The sequence below is a fragment of the Photinus pyralis genome, unplaced genomic scaffold, assembly GCF_008802855.1.
Source record: "Photinus pyralis isolate 1611_PpyrPB1 unplaced genomic scaffold, Ppyr1.3 Ppyr1.4_LG8, whole genome shotgun sequence".
NCBI classification, from domain to species: Eukaryota; Metazoa; Arthropoda; class Insecta; order Coleoptera; family Lampyridae; genus Photinus; species Photinus pyralis.
In genome coordinates this window covers 20,535,209-20,562,437 of record NW_022170819.1, presented here as the reverse complement: position 1 = coordinate 20,562,437, position 27,229 = coordinate 20,535,209, and the positions used below count along the sequence as shown (strand labels likewise).

Here is a 27,229-nt window from a genome sequence, read left to right as displayed (position 1 = left end):
CTAAATGTAATGCTATTTGGTATGGTTGGAAAGCATTTTTTCAGAGCTTTCCAACGACGTATCACACATGGGGGGTCACTATTTAAGATTTAAAAGTTGGGGTGGCTGGGGCGCAGGGGGTTGGAGGGGGTGCGTCGCCAACTATGTCATTGTGATTCCCCCTCCGAATTACCGAAACGGATTTTGATTTTTTTAAATATCTCGTTTATTTACTAAGATATGGGGGGTGGTAAGTTTTCAAATTGTCACCCTGTATATGGAATGTTTGTTGTCTCAATTTTATTGCTAAAGATAGACAAAGATGCAAATATCTCAACAATAATGCCGCTTTGTTATTATATTCTATTGGTATGTCAAATGAGTTTCTTTTGTTTTTATATCACTTGTTTTTTTGAATATGTAGCTCTATCACAAATTGAAAGCAGGGCCGGATTTAGGCGTAAGCGGTGTAGCACACAGAAAAAGGCGCAAAAATTACACAAGTTTTTTGACTGGCGGACCATGGAGGGGAGGCATATTTGTAGGTAAATAGCGGACGCGTCGTTTTCGTTATACAGGGTGGCAAATAAAATGCAACACCCTGTATACCGCGACCATTGTATATGTATTATATACAATGCCGCGACTAACTATTTTGATATTATAGAGATTCTAAAAAATAATTGATGTATTAAATTTGAAACAATTACCCCAGAACATAAAGACAACGCAAAATACAAGAGAAAAATTGAAACTTTGCCACCCTGTATAACGAAAATGGCGTCCTTTACACCACGCACATATTTGCCTTTTTTTTCTTATTTTGACGAGTGCTATCACCCCCCGAAATATCAGCATGACAATAATTAACGCCCTGCATTTTTGAAAACATGTTTGCTAAAAATTCCCATTCAAGAGGCGCAAATTTTAGTGCACGCTTACGTGTAACTTTTGCCTTGGGCCGGCCCTGATTGAAAGTAGAGTACTTTTACTTCTTACACTTTTTTCCTATCTCCAATAATAGATTAAATATACCCTTGGCCACGCAAAATCAATCACACTGTATATACATCGAAATGTATTCATCATAATGTGCAGATATTTTATTTTAGCGTGAATATTTTGAAAAATACAATGCGTGAATTTTCAAAATTTGTACACACGTTTACTAAGAAGTACCTAAAACCTACGTAGCGCGCAACTTGCTGTGGACAACAATTACAGGAACCGGCAGGCAGTGGCGTAACTAGGTAGGTACCAAAGGTGCCGCGGCACAGCGCTCTGAAGGCGGGAGGGCGCGCCAGAGGCGCTGAAGTACCGAGGGCACTAAGTCGGGATGGGCAGTACGTGGTGTACCGTATAGGTCAGTCATAAAAGACAAGAACGGCAGTTAAATTCTAATAGTTTGCTAAAGTCGACTACAGGGTGCGCTGAAATCGAGGCTGAAATATAATGAAAACTAAATTTACGCTCCTTTAGGATGAACAGAACATTGTTAAAAAATTAAAAAAATTTACTGGGATTTAAATAGAGGAGGTCGCATTTTTATATTTTGATTTGACGTTCAGTAGTATGAAAGTGATTTTTTTTTATTTAGAGGACTTACATACGCCATAATTAAACAAAAATAACTCACCCATAGCCTTCCTACTTCAGTCTCTCCAAAAAAAGGAACATTATTACCATTTACCGTTATTGGAACGATGCTACCTACTAATGCATCGTATGGCTTACACATTTCAACAACTATACTGCGCGAAAAATTGTTAGGTGACGCGATAACAGTAGAAATCGGCGTCGGCATGACCTCTGTATATATTAGTCACCATTACCTTTGAAATTTTGAATAAAATAAAAACTGTCGCTGATAACTATTAGGCGTTTTGAGCCACCTCAAAATACATCTACGTAGACTGTGGCCTGTAGAATCCATAATTTCAAACAGTTCCAAGATTGGGCTACTAGTTCAAAAGTTACAGCCCTTTGAATTTTCTTTCGAAATTGGTTTCTAGTCTATAACTTTTGATTGAGAAGTCTAATCGAAAAAGTACGAATTGTTTTGAATTCTACGCCCCAAAATTAATAAGAAAAAGTATTTTCCCGAGAAATTTTGATGTGGTCGATTTTTTGTAAAAAAGGAAGGTTGTATAAAACAAAACGGGTTTCTTGCTTAATTATTTATTTCACAACGTTAAAAATTGCACGCACTCAACTCACGGGCTCCTATACTCGCATTGATATCTCCCCTCACACCATCACACGCGTTTATGCACAAACGTCTTAATATGATAAACACATAAAAGAATGTAGCGCCAAGATTCTGAGTGCATTAGTTCTATTGTCACAATTAGTGGTTTTTTTCGGATTGTGCTGTGTGTTCGCTTGTGCGTGGTGTGTTAATAAGAAAAAGTGTTTTCCTGAGAAATTTTGGTGTAGTCGATTTTGTTAAAAAAGGAAGGTTATACACTGCCTTTTCTTTGCCCCGAAAAAAAAATTGTCTCAGATCGTCCCGGAAAAAAATTTTTCTTATAGAACGTGGCCTGTAGAATCCATAATTTCAAACAGTTCCAAGATTGGGCTACTAGTTCAAAAGTTACAGCCCTTTGAATTTTCTTTCGAAATTGGTTTCTAGAGTATAACTTTTGATTGAGAAGTCTGATCGAAAAAGTACGAATTGTTTTGGATTCTACGCACCAAAATTAATAAGAAAAAGTGTTTTCCCGAGAAATTTTGGTGCAGTCGATTTTTCGTAAAAAAGGAAGGTTATACACTGCCTTTTTTTGAGCCCCGAAAAAAAATTGTCTCAGATCGACCCGGAAAAAATTTTTCTTATACAGTACAACATCGATAATCCGAATACACGCTAGTCCGAAATAATTTCGTTCCTCGTAACAACGATGACACCCCTGAAGACGTTGAAAAGAATAATTTTTACTTTTTAATGCTTGTGTCCAAATTTATTATTTTCACTAGTTTCGCGATAATCCGAAAATTTGATAATCCGAAGGGTCGGTGGTCCGAATCTATTCGGATTAACGAGGTTGTACTGTAGGTATATAACCACCCAATTGACGCATTTCATTATTTAATTAAACCTAAACGCAGTGTTTTTGCAATAACTATAAGTACCTATACCTGATACCTCAAAGTAGTATCAGATATCACCTTAAAATCTGCACGTTTTTCTGTGTTAAAGAGACCCCTCCCGCCCCATTCTCATGAATTATTTCCCCAAACGCTGTATTAGCGAGTAAAAGCTAGTGCATATACATTTTAAATGGCATGATCCCAAAGCGCGGCATATACAGGGTGGTGACTTGCGTAACGCATCATAGGGATTTCAATGTAAAATTCATAACATGCGATTATTGGCTCTCCAAATTATTTTAGAGCAAAAATGTATTACGGTTTTTTTGTAGGGAACATTTTTTTACGTCAATTACCCTTATTAGTTTTAAATTTTTTTCATAATAGACGAAAAATTGGAAAAATAAAACCCGCATTTTTTTCAATAATCTGTGATGCCATGGAATTTTCTAAAACAAAAAGATCTCCAGTTATCAATATCAGTTCGAAATGGATTTTATGATCGACTTGGTTACTGTCTTGCAGTTAATGGTGACTAATTCGAACATTAATTTATTGTTGATTGTTGTATTAGGAACCGTTTTTAGTAATTTCGTCTTTCTTTATGTTGAATTCGCTGTTCTAAATATAATACTTTTTGATAGAATTTGATTTGTTTTATAGCAGACATTCCATGGCATGACGGATATTGGCGTAGTTTTTGTATTATAAAATTACATGGCAACACAGATTATTGAAAAAGATGCGGGTTTTATTTTTCCAATTTTCTGTCTTTATTATGCAAAAAATTGAAAACTAATACGGTTGATTGAGATAAAAATAATCATTAATTCAAAAACAGTTTCCCGAGTGTCATTTAAGATTTTTATTTTTAATAATCAACCGCCTGAGTGCGGGGTATTAAGGCCAAACAAGCTTCGTAAGCTTTTCTTTTTTCCGGGATTTTGTTTCATGTGTATCGTTATAAATTGTCATTTCAATCAATTAATTGTGTGTTTATTCGAATCCTTTGTACGATCCAGATAGTGTTTCATGTCCAATTTTTCTATTGTGGTGCCCAATAGTTTTTTCAGGTATAAATCAAAGTTGTTTAATAAATTCCTTGGAATGTTCAGAAGTTGATCGAAGGCAAGTCTCTCAAATTGAGAAGTTTTAAGTCAGTATTGCAATGTTTCTTTATACGAGATACTAGCAAGTGCTTTTTGTGAACTTACATAGCGATGACGTGCCTGTGCTTTTCTGTATTTAGGAAGCCATTTTTTGCCTCTCGTAGGGGGGCGGTCGCAGATACAAAGGTACTGTGTCACGACTAAACACTAATAACTGCTGTGGCCGCTATGCTAGGTAATAAAAATAATTGCTGCAAGAAAATGTGATTAAAACAAATGCCTTAATTAGAAGTGTGAAAGTACGAAAGCATCGAGAGGCCATCAAACAAAGTGTTTTTATAATTGTCACTTCTCTGGCCTGTCCACGCTTTTGTGCTCTTGAATTGAAGCTACTGTTTAAATCAAAAGATGCCGATATAGCTTTTAAAGAAATAATTTATTTACAATAAAACAAATTTCTACACTGAGAATTATTTAAGAATATTAATTTAACAATTTAAAATAAATATACAATTTTTTTTTAATTAAACATGCAAGTTTTATAAAACAAAACAAAAGATGAAGCGCAACTGTCATTAAAACAATATTAAAAATTCAACTGGTAAATATATCACTACGGCTAAGGACGAGCGATATATCCAAACATTGTTTTAATTCAGTATTACATTGCTTTTAACCTAAGGGATTTGTACAAACTGTAATAGATAATACATCAATTTTACGTTTTAAAATACCAATACTCAAATTTAGAGTATTGATCTAATAATTTTCAAAAATAGTTCTCTTAAGTTTGTCCATAAAAATTCATCAAGTACCTCCAAAATTTAGTGTTTAACACTACATCATGTCAAAAATACTTTTGCACTCTAAATAGAATATAGCAAAAGTGAAATAAAAACAGAAGCTGCACCGACCACCACCACCTTTATTTCTCATTTGGACCACTAGCTTCTAGTATTATGCAAATGGCACTGTTTAATACAACTACAGTTGCTATAACAAAATTTAGGGTATTAGATACCTTATTTTGCAATAGAAAATATGAAGTACGCAACCATAAATATAGAATTTGTTCGTTTTACAAGCGAATTGAATGAGTGCGACAAAGTCCTTGACATCGCATCCAAGTGCATTAGGGCAGATCTGAATTAATTAAACTGACGTGTTTGGTAAATACATTTCACAGTTTAAAAAAAGGCTTGTGCTGAAATAGAAGTTTCTTCTTATGCAACATATCAAGTTTTAAAATGTCAGACTGTCGATTGTTCAAATCACTTTTAGTGTATCACATATTTATACCGCTCAATCCGCTAGATTACTCACTCTCAAGACATTGCAAACGCAACACCTATGTAATACATTAAAATATCACATTTTACAAATTACTGAATTACAGTGCCCGATAAATAGACCAGTTTAAGAGAACAAGTACCATTTTTAATACAATGTAATGAAACTTTTTCAAAAAATTAACAGCTGTAAGTTTTTTTATTGGCTTTTTTCGTTATACATCATTTTATTATTGGCGATAAAATTTCTAACAAAATTCATTTTCATAAAGTGCTAACATTTGCCTCAGAGAAAACAATTGAGGAATAACAAATATACAGCATATATATTATATTATAATAAATAGAATGCTAGTCAGATTAGTTCGTTCATCATTAAATTAAAAAAAAAACATGGCGGACAGCACCAAATTAACTTAAATCGTTATAAAACCGAAATTATATCTAAAAACCCTAATATTGTAGATGTACAATTAAAAATAAATCGTAAATATACAATTGCAAAATTTACATTATGTATGTGTTATATATGTATAATAGGAGGGAGAGCGAAATGTATAATTAAGTAGTACAAATGAAAACTGAATCTCTCAGCATACCTACTATGTTAAAACTTGATATATCGAAACTAAAATTTCCAATTTATTACTCGGCATCATATTGCTGATCACGGAGACGTTTCGCTTCCGGCTCTTGCATGCTATCGGAAGTTTCGCCGCCGCTCACCGGACTGCCCATACTTTGATCGTCGAGATGCCTTTTCAAGTCAACTCCTAAACTGCTGGAAGCACGAATATTGCTAACTTAATTTACGGACTGCTTCCCCGCTTACCTATAATGTGCATAGTTTGCGGCTTGTACTATTACTGGTTGAGGTGAGTAAGCGGCCGGGGACAACGATTGCTCCTCTATTACCTGTCCCGAATTAACTAGTTGATATTTTTCCACTATAAAATAAATTTGAATAAGAATACTCTTTCGTGCTGTATTTTTTGTTTAAACTAATGTGCCAGCTATAAACACAACAATAAAACTAATGTCCAAATGTGAAAGTAGATGCTTAAATCCTATAATCAAATGATAAAGCTATAGGGTCTCACTTAACTATACAGGGTGAACATTTTGTCTGGATGAATAGATCTTCGAAACAACATTTTTTTAAAGAAGCTTTTTATGGTTGCCACTATTATAAAAGTTTGCTACCAATCTATGTATTTTAAATTTGTGGTCAGTGGCGTACTTCTGCATGGTCAAGGGAAGAATTTTTTTTTAATGGTAACTACTAGTTTTCATAATAAATTATTAAATAGCACACTTTTTTGGATATAGCAGCATAAAAAACATATATTGCTTCCATTATAAAGCCGGCTAGTTCTGTAGGCGCACGCCACTGTAAACATATACATTTACTTACACATTTTTAATAATTTTTGACACAATAATTTGCTTTGACGAAAACACCTTCCTTCACCATACAGAAATACGCCACTGACTATAAATTAAAAGTAGGTACGTAGATTGGTAGCACTTTTTTTATAATTTTGGATACTTTAATTTTAAATTAAAAATTAAATGTTCACCCTGTATAGTAATATAGATAAAAAAACCAAAGCTGTACTGCTTTATTGTAGTCTACCAGAAAAAAGTATCGTTCCTAAATTGTAATACAATAAACATTACTGATAGGGTAATGTTTAATTGTCCAAAATGTTCTATCAATGCATTTAATGCATTTTAAACATGGCAAATCTTTGAGAATAAGTGATGCAAAGAACCCAATAATACAAATGTGATACCAAAAAGTCGAATTCTCTGAGATATTCCGTTATCAAAATCCGTTATTAATGTTTGTATGTTTGCCTGTCTAAACCAGTTGTGCAATGTCAGTTATTCGTTAAATTGTAGGTGAAAGGATTTAATTGGCTAATATTTCACAAGTTGACCAATCATGTTTCTGAAATCTGTCCATTAAACTAATCTGAAGTTTAAACTGACATTGTACAACCGGGCCTTAGACTATTAATTCAAAATTAGGTCAATTCTTGACATGTGGGCTTGTTACGGGGCCCAATGTCAAATGGTTTATCAAGGGTGGAGATTACCTTTCAACTGTTTTGCTTATGCTATGATATACAGGGTCACTATTAAAGATAGAACCAAAGCTCTTACGCTATATCGCTTGAAATATACATCAAACTTAGAACGCTTCTATTTGAAATTATTTCACATATTTTGAGGTTAGAAACATTTTTTTGATATATGGTTTCTGAGTGCGACCGCCTTCTTGAATTTTTTGAATGGTCACATAAGTCATGTGATATGTCATTAGAAACAACTATCGCATCACGTGAGAACATACCATATCATATGACCTATATTGCCATTTAAAAAATTCTAGATGGCGCGCGCACTCAAAAAAATGTTGTGAAATTCACTTTTGGATCGAGTGATTTAATTCTGCAAATCTAGTTGGATTCGAAGAGACTATTTGCACTGCTTCTTTAAAAAAGTTTGCAAGCAAAAAAACCTTTTTGCAAATAATGTTTTTCAAATCCATGTGCACCCTAAGACTACATTGCGACAGCTCCACTGTGCTTTTGGCAGTGATATATCATCAGATCAGATATATTTTTCGAAATACTCTCTTTAAGGGTGTGCCATCTTAGGTAGAAATCTGAAAGAGCCTACCCAAAAACCTAGGCAAAGCAGTTAATCAGAGAAAATTAAGAAAGAAGACAAATATTGAGACTTTTGCGAACTTAGCTCTTAACTGTTTCTACCTAAAATGAGTCAAGTCTGAGTTAGTATACTAAGAAGAGGGTGTCGCTGTAGAGTGTACTGGGGTCTCTCTGTCCCTGCTTGAACCTATTTAGTTCAAACTTTGCACAGTTGACCTATATGCCACATGTAATAAGCCTATTGAAAATGGGCCAAATCCAATGACTCCGTGGGGTCACACCAAGGTGCTCTACCGCTTTTTTAAACACTCTTTATGTGTTTATTTTGTTTAATATTTACCTATGGTTTTATATAGTGTGGTTAAACATTTATTTTGAATTATTTGGTGGTTCTAATGTTGATATGTATTTGGAGTATTTGGCTAACGAATATTCCCTTTTCGGGGAGATGCCTCACAAGTCATGCCGACTTACAGGGCAAAGTATATCTTCTTACCAACTCCATTAAACATGTATGTTCCCTGAGGATTGCCAAGACGCCCTATAACCATACCTGGTGGTGCAGGTTCCATACTATATTGCATTCATTACAAGAAAGTTGTAGATGGTGCTATGTTTGCAGATAAACACACACAGTAAAAATCTCGGTAAAAATATAAAACGGCACCAAATTATTGTAAAGTAGAAATATTCAGCACTGTGAACAGAAATAAATCTTTGACAATAACAACTAATGACACTAACGCAGTTTAGTTGGCAACAAACTACCAGCTTACAAAATCGCCAGTCGTTTTATGTTTCAGCGCAACACTGACTTGTGATTTAACCAATCACAGTGGAAGGTCAAAGCTTCCATAATTATGCTTTCTAGCGCTACCTTCTTAAAATGAATACAGTATAATAACCAGCAAGTTTGAGGGTATACTATGCAGTCTGATGCCATCAGCTCTTAGAGTAACCAGAGTGTGGTGTAGGGAACACTCCATGTCAATCAACGCGGCAAAAACGGAGCTAGTTTTCTTCACACGAAAAACAAATATAAATTCTGCACAACTCTTGTGCAGATAAAGCGCATTTTTTTAACCGAAACAGCTTTTGTTTTGACATCACCAATGGATATATTTCTTGCATACGTCTCAATCGCCCTTTGTGAGTACGCTCTTCCGACAATCCGTTCTTGAGGTATAAGGGAATATACCTGATCACGATAACAGGTCGAGCAGGAGGGCTATGGATGATAGAAATTAATTCCTTTCGTTGAGACATTTCATTAGAGTACCATGAAGGATAAAACTAGTTCCACTCCCCCCGTATTTTGATAAGAGGGCAGAAAGAAGGGCAGTAGTTGGTAGAAAACGGTTCCTTTCGTTGAGACCTTTAATTAGAATACAATGAGACAAAATATAATAATAATAAAAATAATTTTTAATCCCCCTCTCAGGCCCCGTCGCTCACTGATCTCGAAAAAGAGTCGCACGGGATAATTATAGTTTGTACAAACCAATTTATTTAAATGAGACCTTTCATTAGAATACCATGAAGGGTAGAACATGTGTTTACCCCCCGCCCCCCATCATTTTCTAAACTTGGCACCACTAAAGGCATGCGTATGCAAAATCTGAGACCAATTGGTTGTTGTATGTAAAAGTTATGCACGTTTTACTTTCAAAAACAGCATCTCAGGGAATAATTCGTGGGGGGGGGGGGGCTTTTAGCCAGCGAAATTTGATGACCGTCTTGCACACCTTCGAGGTATAGGCTACCTACTGCAAAAAGGATTGTAGGACCATTCCCCTAGAAGTAGTTCGAAACGACAGAAGTGGGTCCGGACGGACAGACTAACAATAGCACATTTTTTTAATTCTTAAAAAATGCGTTAAAAATAAAGGGGGCTTAGAACTCCCCTGCTATTCCAAGCAACACCTCCGATTTTTAGAGTTAGTGAAATATCTAGGAATCACACTTGACAAAAAACTCATTTGGAGCAAACATACACAGCTCAAAGCAAATAGGGGTTTCTGACAAAGTCGCCGCGCACTTGGGAGACTTTGGGGCCCATCCCCAAACGCTGTCTCGTGACGGAACACTGCCGTGGTAAGACATATGTTCTGCTATGGAGCCAAGCATTGTCTGGTGGCCTAGAACCAGACACTCCACAACGGTAGCACTGATTAATCATGTGCCTTGCTTGCACAGGCGCGATGCGAATAATTCCCACAGCCGTCATGTAGGCCTACCATGTGAGAGAGTAGGTCACTCTGGCATCCTTGCTTGTGAAAAATAAGGGATTATTGAGCACACCCAACCAGGCATATTCATCATCTTCACAGATGGATCTAAAACAATGGAAGGAACGGGCACTGGTATTTACTCCAAAGAACTGAACCTCCATATCACCCAACCACTAGGCAAACTTTCTACTGTATTCCAATCAGAATTGGTAGGGACCATCAATTGCACAGTTAAAGCACAAAGATTTTGTTAACAAAAGTGAAATCGCTGGAAATTATTTTCAAGTTTCTAGGTTTGCCACTAGAGGGCGTATATTCATGGTAACTAAAGAAATGATTTTTTTCCTAAATACCCAACAAACATGCATCACAATCTTGTATGAATTTTCCTTCATTTCGATGCAGCACATATTGCTCTAGATCATAAAATATGAGCGGCGGGAGAAGGGGTTTGAAAATAATTTCTAGTGATTTCTTTTGTTGACAAAATCTTTTTTCCCCAAGTTGTGCAATTAAGGATTCCATAGATATGGCCCGTGACCTTTATTAATAAGACACCCTGTACAGTACAAAATATTAATTTCCCAAATACCATATCTATATTATGGTTTATGACCACCAAATAATTCAAAATAAACATTACACAACACATAAAACCATAGGTAGGTGGTGTTAAACAAAATAATTTAAAACAATACAACATAGACGCACACCAAGTACACTCTACACCCTCTTCTTGGTATATGAACTCAGACATTTTAATAAAAAATTGTCACATCTACACCCCGCATCACCATTCCATCCGACATAAATAACAACGAAATCAATAGCTCATAAAAAATAAATAAATTATATATTTAGCAACTTTATTATTACTTTTTTTTTAAATACCTACCTAGATAAAAAAAATAGAAAATAAAAGGACCCAATTGTATTTTTCCCATTTGGGACATAATGGAAAGATCACAGAGAAAGGACACACTCTCCAAATCAAAAAAATTACCTTGTGACAAAAACGTGAAAGGTTGTCATGGACAGGACTAGAGACGGTAAAAGCATAGAAGCTCTTGTAAACAATAACAAAAATTAACGGTAAATATTATCTAATGTCATACCATCCTGATGGTCCTGACCATTGGCCGACGACATTACATGAGAGTGTTGCTCTAAATCTCTGTTCGGTAACAGCAATCTAGCTTTGGTGGATCCGACAAGGGTACTCATTTGCTGATGGCCGATCATATTACCTGAACCGGGGTACGCGATAATAGAATGACCCGGACTACCGGGCGCCGACTGGCTTACGTCCACCAACTGTTCCGGCACGGGAGAACTCTCTCTAGATAACGCGTCCGGTGTAATCAGGCCAGATGACATCACGTGAGTGGGGGATGCGGGCGCGCTTCTAGAAAAACAATGGCGACAATACAATGCAATGGGCGTGTTTGTTTTGGGTACCTGGAACTTAAACCGAACGGTGCTCTGAAGCAGGGCACACCCCTCTGACGTCGTCTTCTAAAGGCTTGTTCAATTAACTTCGCCTCCGATTGTGGATCAATTCTCCAAAAACTACCCTTTCCCGGTTCCTCCTGACTTCTTGGAACCTGGCGAGCTCAACATTAGCTGCGGTAGTTAAATGTTTAGCTTTACCTTAATAAAGTATCTGTTAAGGCTTAAATTATGTCTAATAGAATTCTGCCACCCTTTATCTGCTGTTCGATAGTAAGGATAATGTTTTGTGATGTAACTATAAATGCCCGATAATGTCAATTGTTTATCGGGCGCGCTAGCGATAGCTTGTACTATAAGTTGTGCATAAGAATATGGTGGTTTTGCATCATCTTTACTGCTACTAGCCCCATATCCGTCGTTAATTACAACTGGAGGTATCTGAAAATATTGCACAATTATCTTATGGCTCTTGAAAGCACACGTTTTACTTACTGCATTTCCATTTGAGGTAGGTTGTCTGTAAACATGGTCAGGACTATGACTAGACATGCTATGACCATCGTCACCTCGATGTGCTACCTGGGCCGCATAATGCGCCACCATCTGAAGTTCGGCAGACACATTTCTTCTGCCGTGACCGCCTGCAATTCCACACGAATCCATTAGAAAATCGGTCAACTAGCTAAGTTTAAAACGATTACCGTACAAACCTCGGGGGCTGGCAGGGCAGCTATTTGCGGCACTAATCGTACCGGTGGGAGACGGAAACGGACTACTGAAACTATCATTATCCGGTATATTAATCCGTAAAGGCGGAAGGACTCCCAGACCCCCGCCTGGTCGATCACGATGTCTCACGGGCGACACCTCACGGACACGCGGCGGTGGTTCACATGCCTCGTCCACTAACGATTGAAATGATAGTCTAATATTTGTGCTTGGAAATCGCAAGGTGCATCTGAAAGTATAAACACGTGAAAGTTTCCGCGCGCATGCGCAGAATTCTTTTCTTTGAGGCCCAATCTGAAATTTTAACAGTAGCACCTCTCAATAAAAGCAAATCGATCCATAATACTAAACATCAATCAATTCTTTAGGAATCCCAGCGGAGGCTATGATTCATTTAATAAATTTACTTGACAACCACTTTAATATGCATTCATGTCATTACAAATAATTAATTTTGCTATACTGTTTAATATTAATTTGTGTGCTGGTTTTTTTCTTGGCGAGTTCTTTTTTCCCCAGCTGATATTTGTACTCGGTGAACTACCATTTTTCTTAATTTATTCTTGCAAACTTTATCATGATTAAATTTCTGTTTGTAAAGCATGTACCCATTTTAATTGTGTACCTTACTTGCTCCTCACTTCGACAAGCAACCGAAAGTGATACCGGAAATTTGAATATGCGATCAGATTGATCGTAATGTTACATATAAAATTATATTTGACAAATTTTTCATATCTGGACAAATAAAAGAAATATTGAGGTGACTCTCTTATCACGAACACACTGTATACATTTAAAACCCGCCTGGCACACTTGCAAAATCTACGCTATACAAGGTGTTCCTAAATATGATGTCAATATGGAAGGGACTTATTTTATGACTAAAAATTCATTACCGATCTACAGAGTGTCAAAATTTCACCATACACTTTACAATTTAGCTTATAAACATAAGCAAAACACAAGAGACAATTATTTCTGATTCTTATTTTCTTTCTCGATTGCGCTTGCAAATACAAAAAAATTACAGTTTCCAAACAAACCAGAAAATCAAATTCTTATTCTACAATTTACCAGTGGCGCACCGAAAAAAAATTCAGGAGTAGAAAATGGAACATGGCTCCTGAAAAAACATACCCTGTAGATATTCACTAAGTACCATTGACATGACCAATGATGTAAGCCCTGCAGTGTAACTTATAGTTCAAATTTGAGCAAAATATCTCAACAATTGCAGGAGATATAAAAAAGAAACCTTGGAAGAAATTTGTTCTTATTTTAACACCCTGTAGATCGGTAACAAAGCGTTTGGGGACCTATGTTATGAACTTTTAGTCATAAAATAAGCTAAAGAACTAGCCCCCTCCGTATTGACATCATATTTACGAACACCCTGTATAATGTAACAAGAATCAATCCCTTAGAGCGCAATTTTCCCTTCCTCCAACACTCCATTTTCAAGATATTCACCCTTAAGTTTTTACATCAGCAGCAGATATGTCTTGTCTAGACGTTTCAACCACCTTTTGAAAGTACCTCCTCTGACACTCCATTTAGCGGATATTTGTCCCCAAAACAAAACAACGGGCAAAGGTGCGACATTGTTGCAGAAACAAAATGATTGCAAACGCTTTTCAGCTCTTTCTTTTCATCTAAAAATATGTGCACCAAATTTAGTTCCCATCGGGTCCGCCAAAAATGAGATTACAGACAGACCGACATCGAGATTTTGTTTGATTCGGATTCCTGGTGCTTCAAAATGTGTATCTATATCTGTCAAAAAAGTGGGGGGTGACCTTTTAATTAGATTACCATTAAAGGTAAAACCAATTTCTCTAGGACAATTCCTCCAAAAGTAGATTTTTCAAAAAAAGGGCTAAAACAAGTGTTACAACTAGAAACAATGAAGACCATTATAGTTTTAAAGAAAAGATCAATATGTATTGAAAATCATACAGGATCACCTCAAGAGTCACTATTAAAGATGGAGAACCAAAGATCTCACACTCAAACTGTTTGAGATATAGACAGGAAAATTAGAACGCTTCAATTTGAAATTATTTCATATATTTTGAGGTTAAAAAAATTATTTTGACATATGGTTTTTGAAAGCGGACGCCATCTTGAATTTTATTAAATGGCAACAGGTCATCTGACACGTGATTAGAAAGGCGATTTTTCTCTTTTTCTAATGGCGTATGACATGACCTGTATTGCCATTTAACAAAATTCAAGATGGCGGCGGCACTCAAAAACAATGGGCAAAAAATTTTGTTACCCTCAAAATATGTCCACCCTGTATAATAAGTACCACTTCTCATTTGATTGGTACAGAATCGCTCCAATCTCTTCCATGATGACAACCGTTTCTGCACAAAGTTATATGCTTAATATTCTTAATCTATTTAAGAAAAAGGCTAGGAAAAAGGTAATCAAAAATAATTATTCGTTCCTAGTTCTCTTATCGTATTAGTTATGTCAGTTAAATAAGTGTGGGACTGAAGAATGCTGGTTCCAACAGCATGGAGCAAATTAACTAGATATCTAGAAAAGAGGCCTTTCTCTCACTAAAGTAATGTCGAGAGTAATGTCTCAAAACGGGCGCCGAATCACAAAGCACAATCATCCAATAACAGAAATGCCTTTCCTCTCTTTTTAAATTTGGGGAGCGGGGCCTAGAAAAATCATCATCTCTCCATGAGTGCAGGTTAAGAACCAGTGGCCTAGGGGTGGAGCAAACCATTCTGCTACATGCAGATCATTTAGTAGGCAGCCCTCATATACCCAGTAGCGTTGAGGGTAAGAATAAGGGAGTGTCTGAGAAATTAATAGTGGGTTTTTAAGGGCTTTTTATATATGTCTCTCCACCACTCGACCGTGTGTACACCAAACTTTAGTACAATTGGCAGTAGGAATATAAAATTTTATTAGGTGATATGTTAAACCACACCGTAGCAACAGTAATTCCAACTGTTAATAAATGCTATAATACTTACTGCCTAACAATGACAAGTAGGAAAATTCTCAAGTACTTAGTACTGTCTGATAATGCCCTAAAATTTACACCAAATGCCATGAATCCCTTAATTGTTTATTGTAGAGCCCCAATTTAACTAATTAGGTTAAGGTATATATAGCAATGTTAAAATCCAAGTGGAGTGCAACATTATTTAGGTGTAGTAGAAAACCAATATTTACAAGATAAGGAATACCTAAATGTATGATTGGATATTATCAGCTGCCTATCTCTGTACAAATAGAGGCAACAATAGTGGGTAATAATAATAATGCGAAATTAGAATTAAATGAAAACACGTGGTTATTTTCTCACAAGCTAATGAAATAAGCAAAAAGGAATCTTGCATCAATACAGGTTTATTTGTATTTACCAGTGTAAGGTAATGCAACCCGACACCTATTCGTTGTTGCCATAAGGACTAAAATCAGCGATAAACTAATAGGAAGTGCGAGATAGAAGATACTGACGTCATCAGCTCAATAAATACACATGTATTTTGGAGCGGTTTTCCAGGATTATTTATAATTTTACTAAGGGTGGTTATTGATCCCCTAATTTTAACGTTAACAGTCGACACGATTCTGGCGGATCAATGACGTCATTAAAATCCAGCATTGTGCATGTGTGTTGTAACCTCAAGGCCTCCAAAGATAAACATGAGCATCTACCCAACTAAATCAAAGCCTACTTTGTTTACATAACAACACTTACGTTTTCGGTAACTGTATCGACGGTGCCCCTTTCCTTTGGAAAACGCCGTCGACGAAAACGCCATTCTTTCCATTGCACATTAAATAGAAAAAGGGGTGATCGAAAAAAACCTCCAAATGTTTTCGCGATATAAAACTGGAATGTCCCATGTTCACGTCCACATCTCCTCGCGAACTATTTCGTCCGATTACGATTCTGTTTTGACGTACCATGTATTCGAATTCTCGACCCTCTAAGCGTGCGATTACATCCCCTTTCGGTTCGGGAGACCATTGCACTTTTGTCGGACTCGTCGGTGCCGATTTGAGGGCTAGGAGAGCCCACGCGTCACTTTCGGAAGTCCTAGAATACGAAGACATTCCGAAACACTCAAAAAAACGACACTTTTCAATAATTATCGGCGAGGCAGTACCGCAATCACAATGTTTACCCACAAATATGATGGTGATAAACGTGGGAGGCAACTACAATGCCTAAATATGCGGTGGTTCCATGCACGCTCCAATCCTGTATATAAAACACGTGAGTTTTTAATTATTATACCACGCCATCTATTGACAAAAACTCGTACTTCTATCTCCAATGTAGTATAGGAGGATTCAGAATATAGGCACAATAAATGAGTGCGTGTGTACGTGAAGGTGCAAAAATTGTTCGAACCGTCGAACAGATTTGAGTTATTTATGGTGGTATCTCTTTATTTAGCAATGTTTTTAACAAGAAAAATGTGTTGGTACCAGAGCTGGGCAGAATACTTTCGAAAAGTATTTGAATACTAAATAGTAAATACTTTACACAAATCAAAGGTATTTGAATACTAAATACTTTTACGTCCAGCACAAGCGAATACTAGATGCAGATACATTGAAAAGTATTCAAATACTTAAAAAAATAAGTATTCAAATACTTTAGAATGTATTGGAATACTTTCAAAAGTATTCGAATACTTTCAAAGGTATTTCGAATACATTCAAAAGTATTCTAATACTATAAACAAAATAAACAAAAGTATTCGAATACAATAAAAAGTATTCAAATACTTGTCACTCAACTACATTATTTAAAAATTTAAAATAGTATACTAGATAAAAGTCTTAATACTACTTAAAAAATCAAGTTATACTTTGTATGGGGTTAGCTTTTTTTATATTTCTATTGTTATATACAAATTTAAGGGGAGTAAAAGCGTATTATTATTATTATATTATTATATAGGAGGTACCTACCAGGACCTTTCTTACACTAGTTATATTCTTAAGAATACCTGTACCAGTTTTCAAAGCGATCGTACGTCGTGCACACGATACACACGCCTTTCTGAAATGAATCCTAGCGATTTTGGAACCAATCCATTTTTGACCATCCGTTTGTCCGTATGCATGATAACTTGTTTAGAAACGTGCGATCGCTTTGAAAATTGGTACACATGGTCTTATGGATATAAGAAAGATCCCTATTGTTTTTAAGTTACGTAGACTATCGAGTCACAAAGTTTCACTCCGGGATCGTTCGGTATTCAGTTGTATCGGATTTTTATATTTGATTCTGTGACAATGGAAACTTTCCCTAAACATTTCTAAATTGTTCTCAAATATTTGAATAACTTAAAAGTATTAATAATAATAATAATATTGCCTTTAATTATCCCAAAAAAAAACAGGAAGGTTATACACTGCCTTTTTTTGAGGCCCAAAAAAAAATTGTCTCAGATCGACCCGGAAAAAAAATTTTCTTATAGAATGTGGCCTGTAGAATCCATAATTTCAAACAATTCCAAGATTGGGCTACTAGTTCAAAAGTTACAGCCCTTTGAATTTTCTTTCGAAATTGGTTTCTAGTCTATAACTTTTGATTGAGAAGTCTAATCAAAAAAGTACGAATTGTTTTGGATTCTACGCACCAAAATTAATAAGAAAAAGTGTTTTCCCGAGAAATTTTGGTGTAGTCGATTTTTGGTAAAAAAGGAAGGTTATACACTGCTTTTTTTTGAGCCCCGAAAAAAAAATTGTCTTAGATCGCCCCGGAAAAAAATTTTTCTTATAGAATGTGGCCTGTAGAATCCATAATTTCAAACAGTTCCAAGATTGGGCTACTAGTTCAAAAGTTACAGCACTTTGAATTTTCTTTCGAAATTGGTTTCTAGTCTATAACTTTTGATTGAGAAGTCTGATCGAAAAAGTACGAATTGATTTGGATTTTACGCACCAAAATTAATACGAAAAAGTGTTTTCCCGAGAAATTTTGGAGTAGTCGATTTTTGGTAAAAAAAAAGGAAGGTTAAGTATTCAAATACTATGCGAAGTATTCGAATACTTCTCAAAGTATTCAAATACCTTGCGAAGTATTCGAATACTTTACGAAGTATTCGATTACTAAATATTTGTGAAAGTATTTGAGTTACAAATACAAATACTGCTTCCATAAAAGTATTTAATTACAAAGTATTTGAATACTTTAAAGGATTTGAATACTAAACAGTATTTACAAAATCGAATACTGCCCAGCTCTGGTTGGTACCTACATAAAAAGAATTAGCAACGTAGGAAAATATCTCAGGTCTGTAAACCAGGTTGAAATAGCAAGAGTGGCCTGTGGCAGGGGCTTTGAAAGTTTTGACATCACCCATGGATATATTTCTTCCAGGCGCCCCAATCACCCTTTGTGTGTACTCCTTCGACAATCTTTTTTTGGAATATAAGGAATTATAACGAGGAGTGTAGTTGGTAAAAATTAATTCCTTTCATCGAAACTTTCCATTGAAGTACCATGAAAAATAAAACCGCAATTTTAGTGGTAAGAGAAACGGGCGGTAGTCGGGAGAAAACAGTTAATTAGAGTACCATGAAAGATTAATTAGTATTAGGATACCACGAAAGTTAAAACCAAATTCTGCCCCCCCCCCCTTTCGCGCGTCCAGCTGCTGCTCTGGGTCTTTAGAACTACTTTCAATATGACATGACATCGTAGGTAATATAGACACAGTTAGACCAGGTGGGGATAAATGACCAACTGTCACTACTGTGCTGTTTATTTATTTTTTTTATGAAAGTGATTAGTTAAATTTATAAAAAAATCTTCAATTAAACAAAAAGACTCTTGAATGGCAACGCATTTACATTACACCCAGGAATACACAACGGCTTGCTTATTCAAGACCAACAAACAAGCTTAATGTAACATTAACACATTAATTTGTTGCTTTTAGTCTCATTGTTGCTTTGAAAAAGCATGGAAATGGGAGATATTCAATTGAGACGATACTCGAGACCTATTTTTAATGTTGACAACCCAAATTACGGTAACCAAAGCAACTATAATCCGAAAAATAAGCGAGCCACTCGCAATCAAGACAACCTTGTTTACGGAGATGTTGTTACCGATTTTGTACCGGATATACAGCCAAGCTACTTAAATTATTGTCATCGAACTACGTCCGTGCATCGTAACGTTTTTAAACTTGGCGACGAACCGTGTAACTTTCGCAACGTTCCGTTTTCGTTGGAGCACAGAAAGAAATGGTTGTTTTGCTCGGGTAAGTATTTTATATTGGAAAGACAAAGGTGACATTACAGTTCTATAGGATATAACACTCAGAAGCGGTCCTTGCAAGAATGCGCCGACGATATTGCCACGTGCATGGAGCTAGACGACGTATTAATGAACAACTCGCATGAATCGGAGCTGCTACGTCGGTAACTAGTGCATTACTTTAGAGCTGTTGCATGTGTTTACAATTACAGGGAAGCGTTGAGGGATATGCCCCAGTCCTTGACTGTTAAAAGAATTATTAAGAAAAATCTTTCCTTTAGTGTTAACAAACGCACCAAAGAGAAACCTATTGGTTTCTTTAAGGGTTTACAATACACGACGAGTATGAAGTTGTCTAAGGTTTGTAATTGTACTTACACAATTTATTGCCAAAGCATGCTGTTAAACGCCCTTGTTTCGATGAGACTTACCATGCTGATGGGTACAAGGGAAGGGATTTTTATGTCATAGGTAATTTCTTTAAAAATTATCACCAAAGATTATCAAACTGTGTGTTGGTGAAAAGTTTCTGACATGAGAAACATTCCTGCATATTTCACCATACTGTTCCAGAACAGGATCCTGTATGGTACAATGTGTGGTTATTGTCGGTGCATTCTGTTGCCAATTAAATTGTTGAACTGTTATTAGTGAATTGGTAGCAGAGTCTTCCCCCTCCCCATTGTGTTGATCCTCGTGCGGGAATTCTAAGCCTATAATTTAGATTTCAATTTGGTTTCATTTTTTTACCATCCCTGATGTGGCTGGTGAAAGGTGTAGTTTACAAACGAGTTAATACACACATGAAACAATTCGATAACACACATATTTAAATGCATGACCAAATATATAAATTTAACTTCGGGTCAACACCATGTAATCAAAACAACCACAAAGTGAGCCAACATTACACCAAAAATGAAAACCATTTCAAACAAAAAATGTTAATGGCATTTTTCATACACGTGATCCCGCATTGAGCACCTCTTTAGAGCCTCCCTGACTTTAGGGACATCCCCGAAACCTGGAGAAAGGTAAGAGTTGTGTACCTACCTAAGCAGGGTTGTACTATGACATGATGGAGGATTACAGACCCATCAGCCTATCATCGTTTCTTCTAAAAACGGTGGAGAAACTGGTGGATGCATACATAAGGAATGGAGTACTGGTCCAATGTCTCTTTCAACCTGTTGATCCAGTCCATCAAGCAGTATTCGAGTTCGAGTTGTTCTTCAATGATTTCTTTTTGCCTTTCAGCCTGCCTTGCTATAACCTCAGCCTCGGCCTTCTAAGTGTCGATTTCTGAACCTCTTCTCTCAAAGTCAGCTTCAGCTTTTTCCTTCTTTCTTGGCTAGCCTGTGAAGTCTCACTTCCAGCAATTGAACTTGTTGTATTTTGTACACACACTGATATTGCTAACAGCCTAGGTTGGCCGCCATTGTCGGGACGTGCAATGGGTTTCTGGATAGCTCTCCGTAGCTTGACCTCATGTGATCACCTGGATACATCCATTCACCATACCTGACCGACATTTTTCCGTGGGTTCCTATGTCTCACAGGATTCATGTCATCACCTTGTTGGCTCACGATCAGTCAATCACAGTTTACAACCAATAATTACAATGAACATTAATCCATGAACCGATCCGGCTTGAAGGATCAAAATGTCAATGGCACTTGTAACACTGACAATAAATAAAATTCTTTAAAAGAGTAATAAGTCAATTTTCTGCAATATAAAATGACTAAGATTAAAATCAAAATTCACACATGCGTATACGGGGTGTCAATTTTAAAACGGTACCACTGGAAAGCATTTTTCAGTAGCTTTCCAACGATGTGTCAAAAGTATGGGGTTGCCATTTAGGATTTTTGAAGAGGGGGAGGGGGTTAATGGGGGGGTTGTCACTCATAACTTCATTCTGGTTCCCTCCCGATACCCCCGAAACGCTTTTGCGCGATTTTCTTTAGTTTGGAAAATATGGGCGACTGCGAGTTTTAAAAAAGACACCCTATATAATAACCATGTTGGAGGGGGCTGACTAACCCACATTAAGTCTGTGGTCCCGCACCAGCCTGACACTTCTCATCGAAATCAAGGGTGTTGCAACTGAGAAGGTTTACCTGAAAGTAAAGCTCCGACACTACAAAAACTAGAACTCCTATTGTCACCTTTAATAGTTAAAATATAAAGGTGCATTTTTTTAGGTCCATACATCTCTGAAATCCTTCGCGTACAGTTTCGAATTGTGGTACAGCTCGTTAAAAGAAATCGAGGGCCACTTCGGTTCCGGTGTTGCAACCTATTTCAAGTATTTTCGTTGGATGTTTATAATGAACTGCCTAATAATGCTCGTTGCACTAGTATTTGTGGTCATACCTCAGCTGCTTTACGAAAATTTTGAGGTCACGACTTCGACTTCCAAAAATCTTTGGTTCAATTGGAATATAAAACCTAAGACTAAGAACAATGCTACTTTTCAAATTTCAGACTTATTTACCGGAGAAGTAAGTTTCCCACAATTCGGGGATGATTTTTAATGTTTTTCTTCGTAGGGTTACTTTGAAGATACGGTTTTATTTTACGGCCACTATACGAATGAAAGCGTTAACTTGATTAGTACACAATGGTACAGTGTACCTTACGCGTACTTCTTTACGAGCGTTTTTATTTATGTGGCCAGTTTTATTGTTTTCAGTTTGAGGTAAGTTGGCGAGTGATCTACAAACTCTTCAGATAACGATGTTTTAGTATGGCCAAATCGTACAGAAGAAGCTTTATTGAGACACAAGATGGCTTAAAAAATAATTTCGCCCACAAAGTTTTTTGTGGATGGGATTATAGTGTGGCTACAGAGAAAGCCGCAAACATAAAGGTGTCTTCTTTGTATACTGAATTAAAGGTTGGTTCAAATTATGTAGCTGTACCAGTTTGCTTTCCAATTTTGTTCCAATCTAACTATTCTAAACAAGTACAAATTGTGCACAACCCTTGTGCAGCTAAAGCGCATTTTTTAAACACCCCTACGAAATTTCTTCCATAAATAAGAAAGTTGGCACTGTACATCCTATACAAAACCAAATTTGGAAGTACATTTGCTTTTATTCCAAGTGGCTATGTATCAAATTTCATTTGAATGCCTCCATAAATAAGAAAGTTGGCACTGCGCATGCGCAAAACCAAATTTGGAAAATGGCTCACATTTCCTTTTATTCCAATGTATCAAATTTTATTTAAATCCCTCAATAAATAAGAACGTTGGCACTGCGCATGCGCAAAACGTAATTTTGAAACTGGCGATAAATTTGGTTTTATACCAAGTTGGCTATGTATCAAATTTTATTTAAATGGCCAATGGTTATATTTCTTCCAAACGTCCCAATCGCCCTTTGTAGGTAGGTACTTTCCTTTGACAATTCACTCTTAAGATATAAGGAATTATAACCGATCACGACAAGGGACCGAGGAGGAAGACTATGGTTAGTATAAATTAATTCCTTTCGTCGAGACCTTTCATTGGAGTACCATACAACTAGTTCCACTCCCCCCCTCCCCTCCCCGTACTTTGATAAGAGTCCGGCCCCGTCGCTCACTGATCTCGAAAAAGAGTCGCACAGGAAAGTTATACTTTGTACAAACCAATTTATTTCGATGAGATCTGTCATTAGAATACCATGAAGGGTAGGAAATGTGTTTACCCCCCCCCTCCCCCAATTTTCTAAAGTTTAACTTGGCACCACTAAATGCATGCGTATGCAAAATCTGACACCAATTGGTTGTCGTAGGTAAAAGTTATGCACGTTTTACTTTCAAAAACAGCATCTCGTGGGGGGGGGGCCCTTTTAGACAGCGATATTTGATGGCCGTCTGGCACACCTTCAAGGTATAGGCTACCTACTGCAAAAAAATCCAGGCCTCTAGGACCATTCCCCTAGAAGTAGTTCAAAACGGTAGAAGTGGGTCCGGACGGACGGACAAAACGCAAACAATAGCACATTTTTTTTAATTCTTAAAAAATGCGCTAAAATCGAATTAATATACAGGGAGATGCATGTAGCCTGTTCCTTAGACGTTTTGAAAATGAAGTGGGGAGGGGGGGGGGGGGAGGATGAACACACCTTATAAAACTCTACCGATGCTGCATTATTTTCAGAGTTTAATAAAAATTCTCAAAACAAAAAACATAACTAAACTGCAATTTAATGTGGGCTACTTCAACAACAACTAAAACTACAGCGACATCTTACAGTTGAAATAAAGAACTTATGTATAATTGCTTGCTAGTCTCTCCTCTAACGCCGCCTCCGGCAACTGCGAGTACTTATTGACTTTCTCTCTTAACGGTTTTCTCTCTTTCACATCTTGTGTCAATTGTTACCACTTTTTGCTAGATAAGTATGACTGAATCTCGGTGGAAAATGCTAAATGTTACACGAGGTAAAAACCACTATCGCGAGTACGTTAGTTTGTAGATTGCGACAAACTATTACAAGACCTTATTCTACAGTAGCAATTGATTATATTTTGATTATTTCAGGAACTTCTTAGCGAGTCATTTCAAATTGTTAAACATGTGCCCTTTCTACAACAATTCTATACGGTGGTTTTACAATTTGTCTGTAACGTTATTGTTATATTTCTTCTGGGCGGAGTCGGTTACATGCTATGGCTATTGTTGAACGAAAATACAGCTCATTTAAGTCAATCATCGTCCAGCATAGGCGTTATTATTGCTGTCGTTATCAATATCATCATGCTGCTCTTCCCGTTGGTATTTGGATTTATCGTACGGTAAGTGTGGCGAGAAGTTTGTGATTGATGTTAAAAAATGTGTATTTATAGCTACGAGGATTACAAGCATCCACGTGCTGCCTTATATGTTACGTTGCTCAGGACCTTTTTATTAAAGGTTGTCCTTGTGGGAACATTTCTTGGATTTTGGTTGAAGCAGTCTACAAAACAAGTAAGTTATTTTTCGCTTATGATTAGTTGCGTAAAAGGTGTGAAAACCGTTGCTAGTAAAATATTTCCAAAATTGTCGGGGCAAAATTTTCCCCAAATTTTTACCACTTCACAATTGAGGAATTTGAAAATCCGGACAGTACGATCTTTTGGAGAAAACCTTTGTTTTGGCCGTTTTGGTTCTTCAATTTTTTGGTTAACAATTTTCCCATGCGTTTTTTTGTTTAAACTGCACCGCATGATTTTTAGATTTTTACTTTTTTGTAGAAATGTTGGGAAACTGCAATAGGACAACATATTTTTCGTTTGATTTTGTTTGACTTTTTCTTTTCGATTGTTCTGACTTCAGTTGTAGAAGCTGTTTGTTACTCAATATATACGTAAGTTCTTTGACGCGTTTGATTATAGATATTTTTTCCCTAAAGTCATAATGGCAACATTTTAGAAAGCTCTGGAGGGGAATTGGCGCGCCCACGTTTGACATTGCGAGATACACGTTGCAGCTCTTGTATAACCAAACGTTATTTTGGGTCGGATTTTATTTTTCGCCGTTGTTAGCCGTCGTCGTGGTGATTAAATTGTGGCTGTCTTGGTATATTCGACGGACTTGCACTTTGAAGTTTTGTAAGCCCTACTCGAAATCGTGGAAGGCGGCTCAAACGCAAACCTTGTTTTTGATTTTGTCATTTTTATCGCTGCTTCTCGTCATAATTACACTGGGATACATAGTGGTGGAGTGAGTATCAATTGCCTGCAAATATATTTATCAGTGATTAATGTATATTGTAGTGTTAAGAGTTCAGCATGTGGGCCTATGCGAAATTACACTTATATGTACGAGTTGATTCTTAAAGGGATCTTTCAACTGGAACAGCATAACGTGTTTTGGAGAATTCTAATGTACTTTACGAAACCGGGCGCGGTAGCACTCATGCTTCTTGCCATGTGGTAAGCATGTGATTTATTCGTATTTACACTGTGCGATTGTGCTTTAAGTGTCGTGGTTTACTATTTACGGGCGAAAGCAATCGCACAAAAAGGAATAGTTGATATTTTACGCGATATGTTGGTGCTGGAAGCAAAGGATAAGGAGTTTTTACTGAGGACTTTTTCCAAAGTTGCTGATCAGTGTAACTTACCAAACGAGCACAAAGTGTATACCATGTATGAGAATGTTACTGACATTTGGTCTGCAGAGAAATGCCACTATCGCAATGGAAACGGAAATGATTGTGGTAGTTCAACTGAAACAAGTACAACTGCTGAAGTAGACGAACTTCAGGCCACTGGTAATATGATTTGCGCATTATTAACGAATTTGATTTAAATGCTAATATTGGTTTGACCCTTACTATTATTTGTTTATATTTACAGAGCAATCCTTGCAACTTCTCAAAGAAAATAAACCCCCTAAGAAACACAGATGATTATTTGAAATATTTACACTTTTATATGTATAATGAACAATAAATAGTAATGTTTAAGATTGTATTGTTAATTTATTAATAAAAACTAACTTTTGGTAAACCTGTTATATTTTTGTCTTGTGCATATCGACCATATGGAGTATGGTTTGCACTATGGACCAACTGGAAGGTAAACACAGTCCAGTCTTATTATAGCAATACGAACCCCACTCCACAGCAACTCAATTTGCTGTACTGTTTTTTTTAAACAAAATTAGGGTAAATAAAAGATTGAGGCATCATGGTTTAAAAGTGATGAACTGAAATTAGTCCCAGTTACAATGATATGGAGTAAGGTCTGAGGCTCGATCCAAGGCATATTTTTAACTGTATTTTTTTTCGGATAGTGGTCCCTAGACCTAGATTTCAGGTGCATTAAAAAATTAAACGCGCACATTGGGCGTGCAAAATAAATGCTGTTACACGTACGTTGAAAGAACAACCACGCATTGATAAATCACCCGAACAGCCGCGTCTTTAACTCACTTATTTAAGCGATCCGCACCTCCACGCTATTGACCGACGAAAAACGGACAACCAACTACGTCGCCAAATTAATTCCCGTATGCGTACTGTTTATCAATGCTCCCTGTAGTAGACATAACAATATACGAGTACTGTCTCATCAGTAAATTGCAGTATTTTTTAAATCCATGTGGAAGGCGGGAAAAGTGTGAACTAAATCGCGAGTTGTGTAGTGTGTGAAGGCACTATGTCAAGGCCAATTATCGAATTCTCTGTTGCTGAGGGTACTTTCCCAGCTGGGGGGTATTCTAGACCCCCCCCACCAAACATTGAGTGTTCGCACTAAAACGATAATTTTTGAGAAAAGATTAAATGCGACTGTCCTCATCACAATCTTGATAGTTCTGTAGTGTGGAAGGAAAAACCTATAATACCGGGGGTCTGGGGAGTATGGAATACCCCCCAGTATTATTATTACCAGAGTGCTAGGGTAATACAAAAATAATTATGGAGTTCTCCA

The 27,229-nt window shown here is 36.6% G+C and overlaps 2 protein-coding genes across 8 annotated transcripts; one reads left to right on the top strand and one right to left on the bottom strand.

Moving 5' to 3' along the window:
- Positions 1–5,455: 5,455 nt before the first annotated feature.
- Positions 5,456–16,787, bottom strand: LOC116178014 (forkhead box protein K1). 6 transcript variants are annotated; one of them, XM_031497249.1, is made up of 8 exons: positions 16,288–16,784; positions 12,536–12,783; positions 12,318–12,466; positions 12,024–12,263; positions 11,832–11,977; positions 11,489–11,778; positions 6,297–6,411; positions 5,456–6,245 (listed from the first exon to the last, which is right to left on the bottom strand). In XM_031497249.1, exons 1-8 carry the CDS (start codon positions 16,644–16,646, stop codon positions 6,110–6,112), a joined length of 1,683 nt encoding a protein of 560 aa, XP_031353109.1. In that variant the 5' UTR covers positions 16,647–16,784; the 3' UTR covers positions 5,456–6,109. The 6 variants fall into 6 exon arrangements, with proteins under 6 accessions (XP_031353109.1, XP_031353108.1, XP_031353106.1 ...); XM_031497248.1 differs by having other exon boundaries at positions 12,527–12,783; positions 16,288–16,782; XM_031497246.1 differs by having other exon boundaries at positions 12,024–12,466; positions 16,288–16,787.
- A 2,494-nt stretch (positions 16,788–19,281) lies between these two features.
- On the top strand, positions 19,282–26,264 carry LOC116178840 (transmembrane channel-like protein 3). 2 transcript variants are annotated; one of them, XM_031498467.1, is made up of 13 exons: positions 19,282–19,819; positions 19,868–19,979; positions 20,028–20,175; positions 22,024–22,323; positions 22,372–22,520; positions 22,568–22,718; positions 24,354–24,607; positions 24,659–24,779; positions 25,046–25,158; positions 25,224–25,514; positions 25,568–25,726; positions 25,775–26,067; positions 26,153–26,264. In XM_031498467.1, exons 1-13 carry the CDS (start codon positions 19,516–19,518, stop codon positions 26,203–26,205), a joined length of 2,448 nt encoding a protein of 815 aa, XP_031354327.1. In that variant the 5' UTR covers positions 19,282–19,515; the 3' UTR covers positions 26,206–26,264. The 2 variants fall into 2 exon arrangements, with proteins under 2 accessions (XP_031354327.1, XP_031354328.1); XM_031498468.1 differs by having other exon boundaries at positions 19,802–19,819; positions 19,868–19,975.
- Positions 26,265–27,229: the final 965 nt, after the last annotated feature.

What these genes read in the sequence shown, in the direction of transcription:
- LOC116178840 (XM_031498467.1), top strand. Translation starts at nt 19,516, where the DNA reads ATGGAAATGGGAGATATTCAATTGAGACGATACTCGAGACCTATTTTT. An exon ending in CAGACTTATTTACCGGAGAA is followed by an intron (nt 22,324 to 22,371) that starts GTAAGTTTCCCA and finishes TTTTCTTCGTAG; the next exon opens with GGTTACTTTGAAGATACGGT. An exon ending in GTTTGTTACTCAATATATAC is followed by an intron (nt 25,159 to 25,223) that starts GTAAGTTCTTTG and finishes GCAACATTTTAG; the next exon opens with AAAGCTCTGGAGGGGAATTG.
- LOC116178014 (XM_031497246.1), bottom strand. Translation starts at nt 16,646, where the DNA reads ATGTCTTCGTATTCTAGGACTTCCGAAAGTGACGCGTGGGCTCTCCTA. An exon ending in CTGCCCTGCCAGCCCCCGAG is followed by an intron (nt 12,467 to 12,535) that starts GTTTGTACGGTA and finishes GTGGAATTGCAG; the next exon opens with GCGGTCACGGCAGAAGAAAT. An exon ending in GCAAACTATGCACATTATAG is followed by an intron (nt 6,246 to 6,296) that starts GTAAGCGGGGAA and finishes TCGTGCTTCCAG; the next exon opens with CAGTTTAGGAGTTGACTTGA.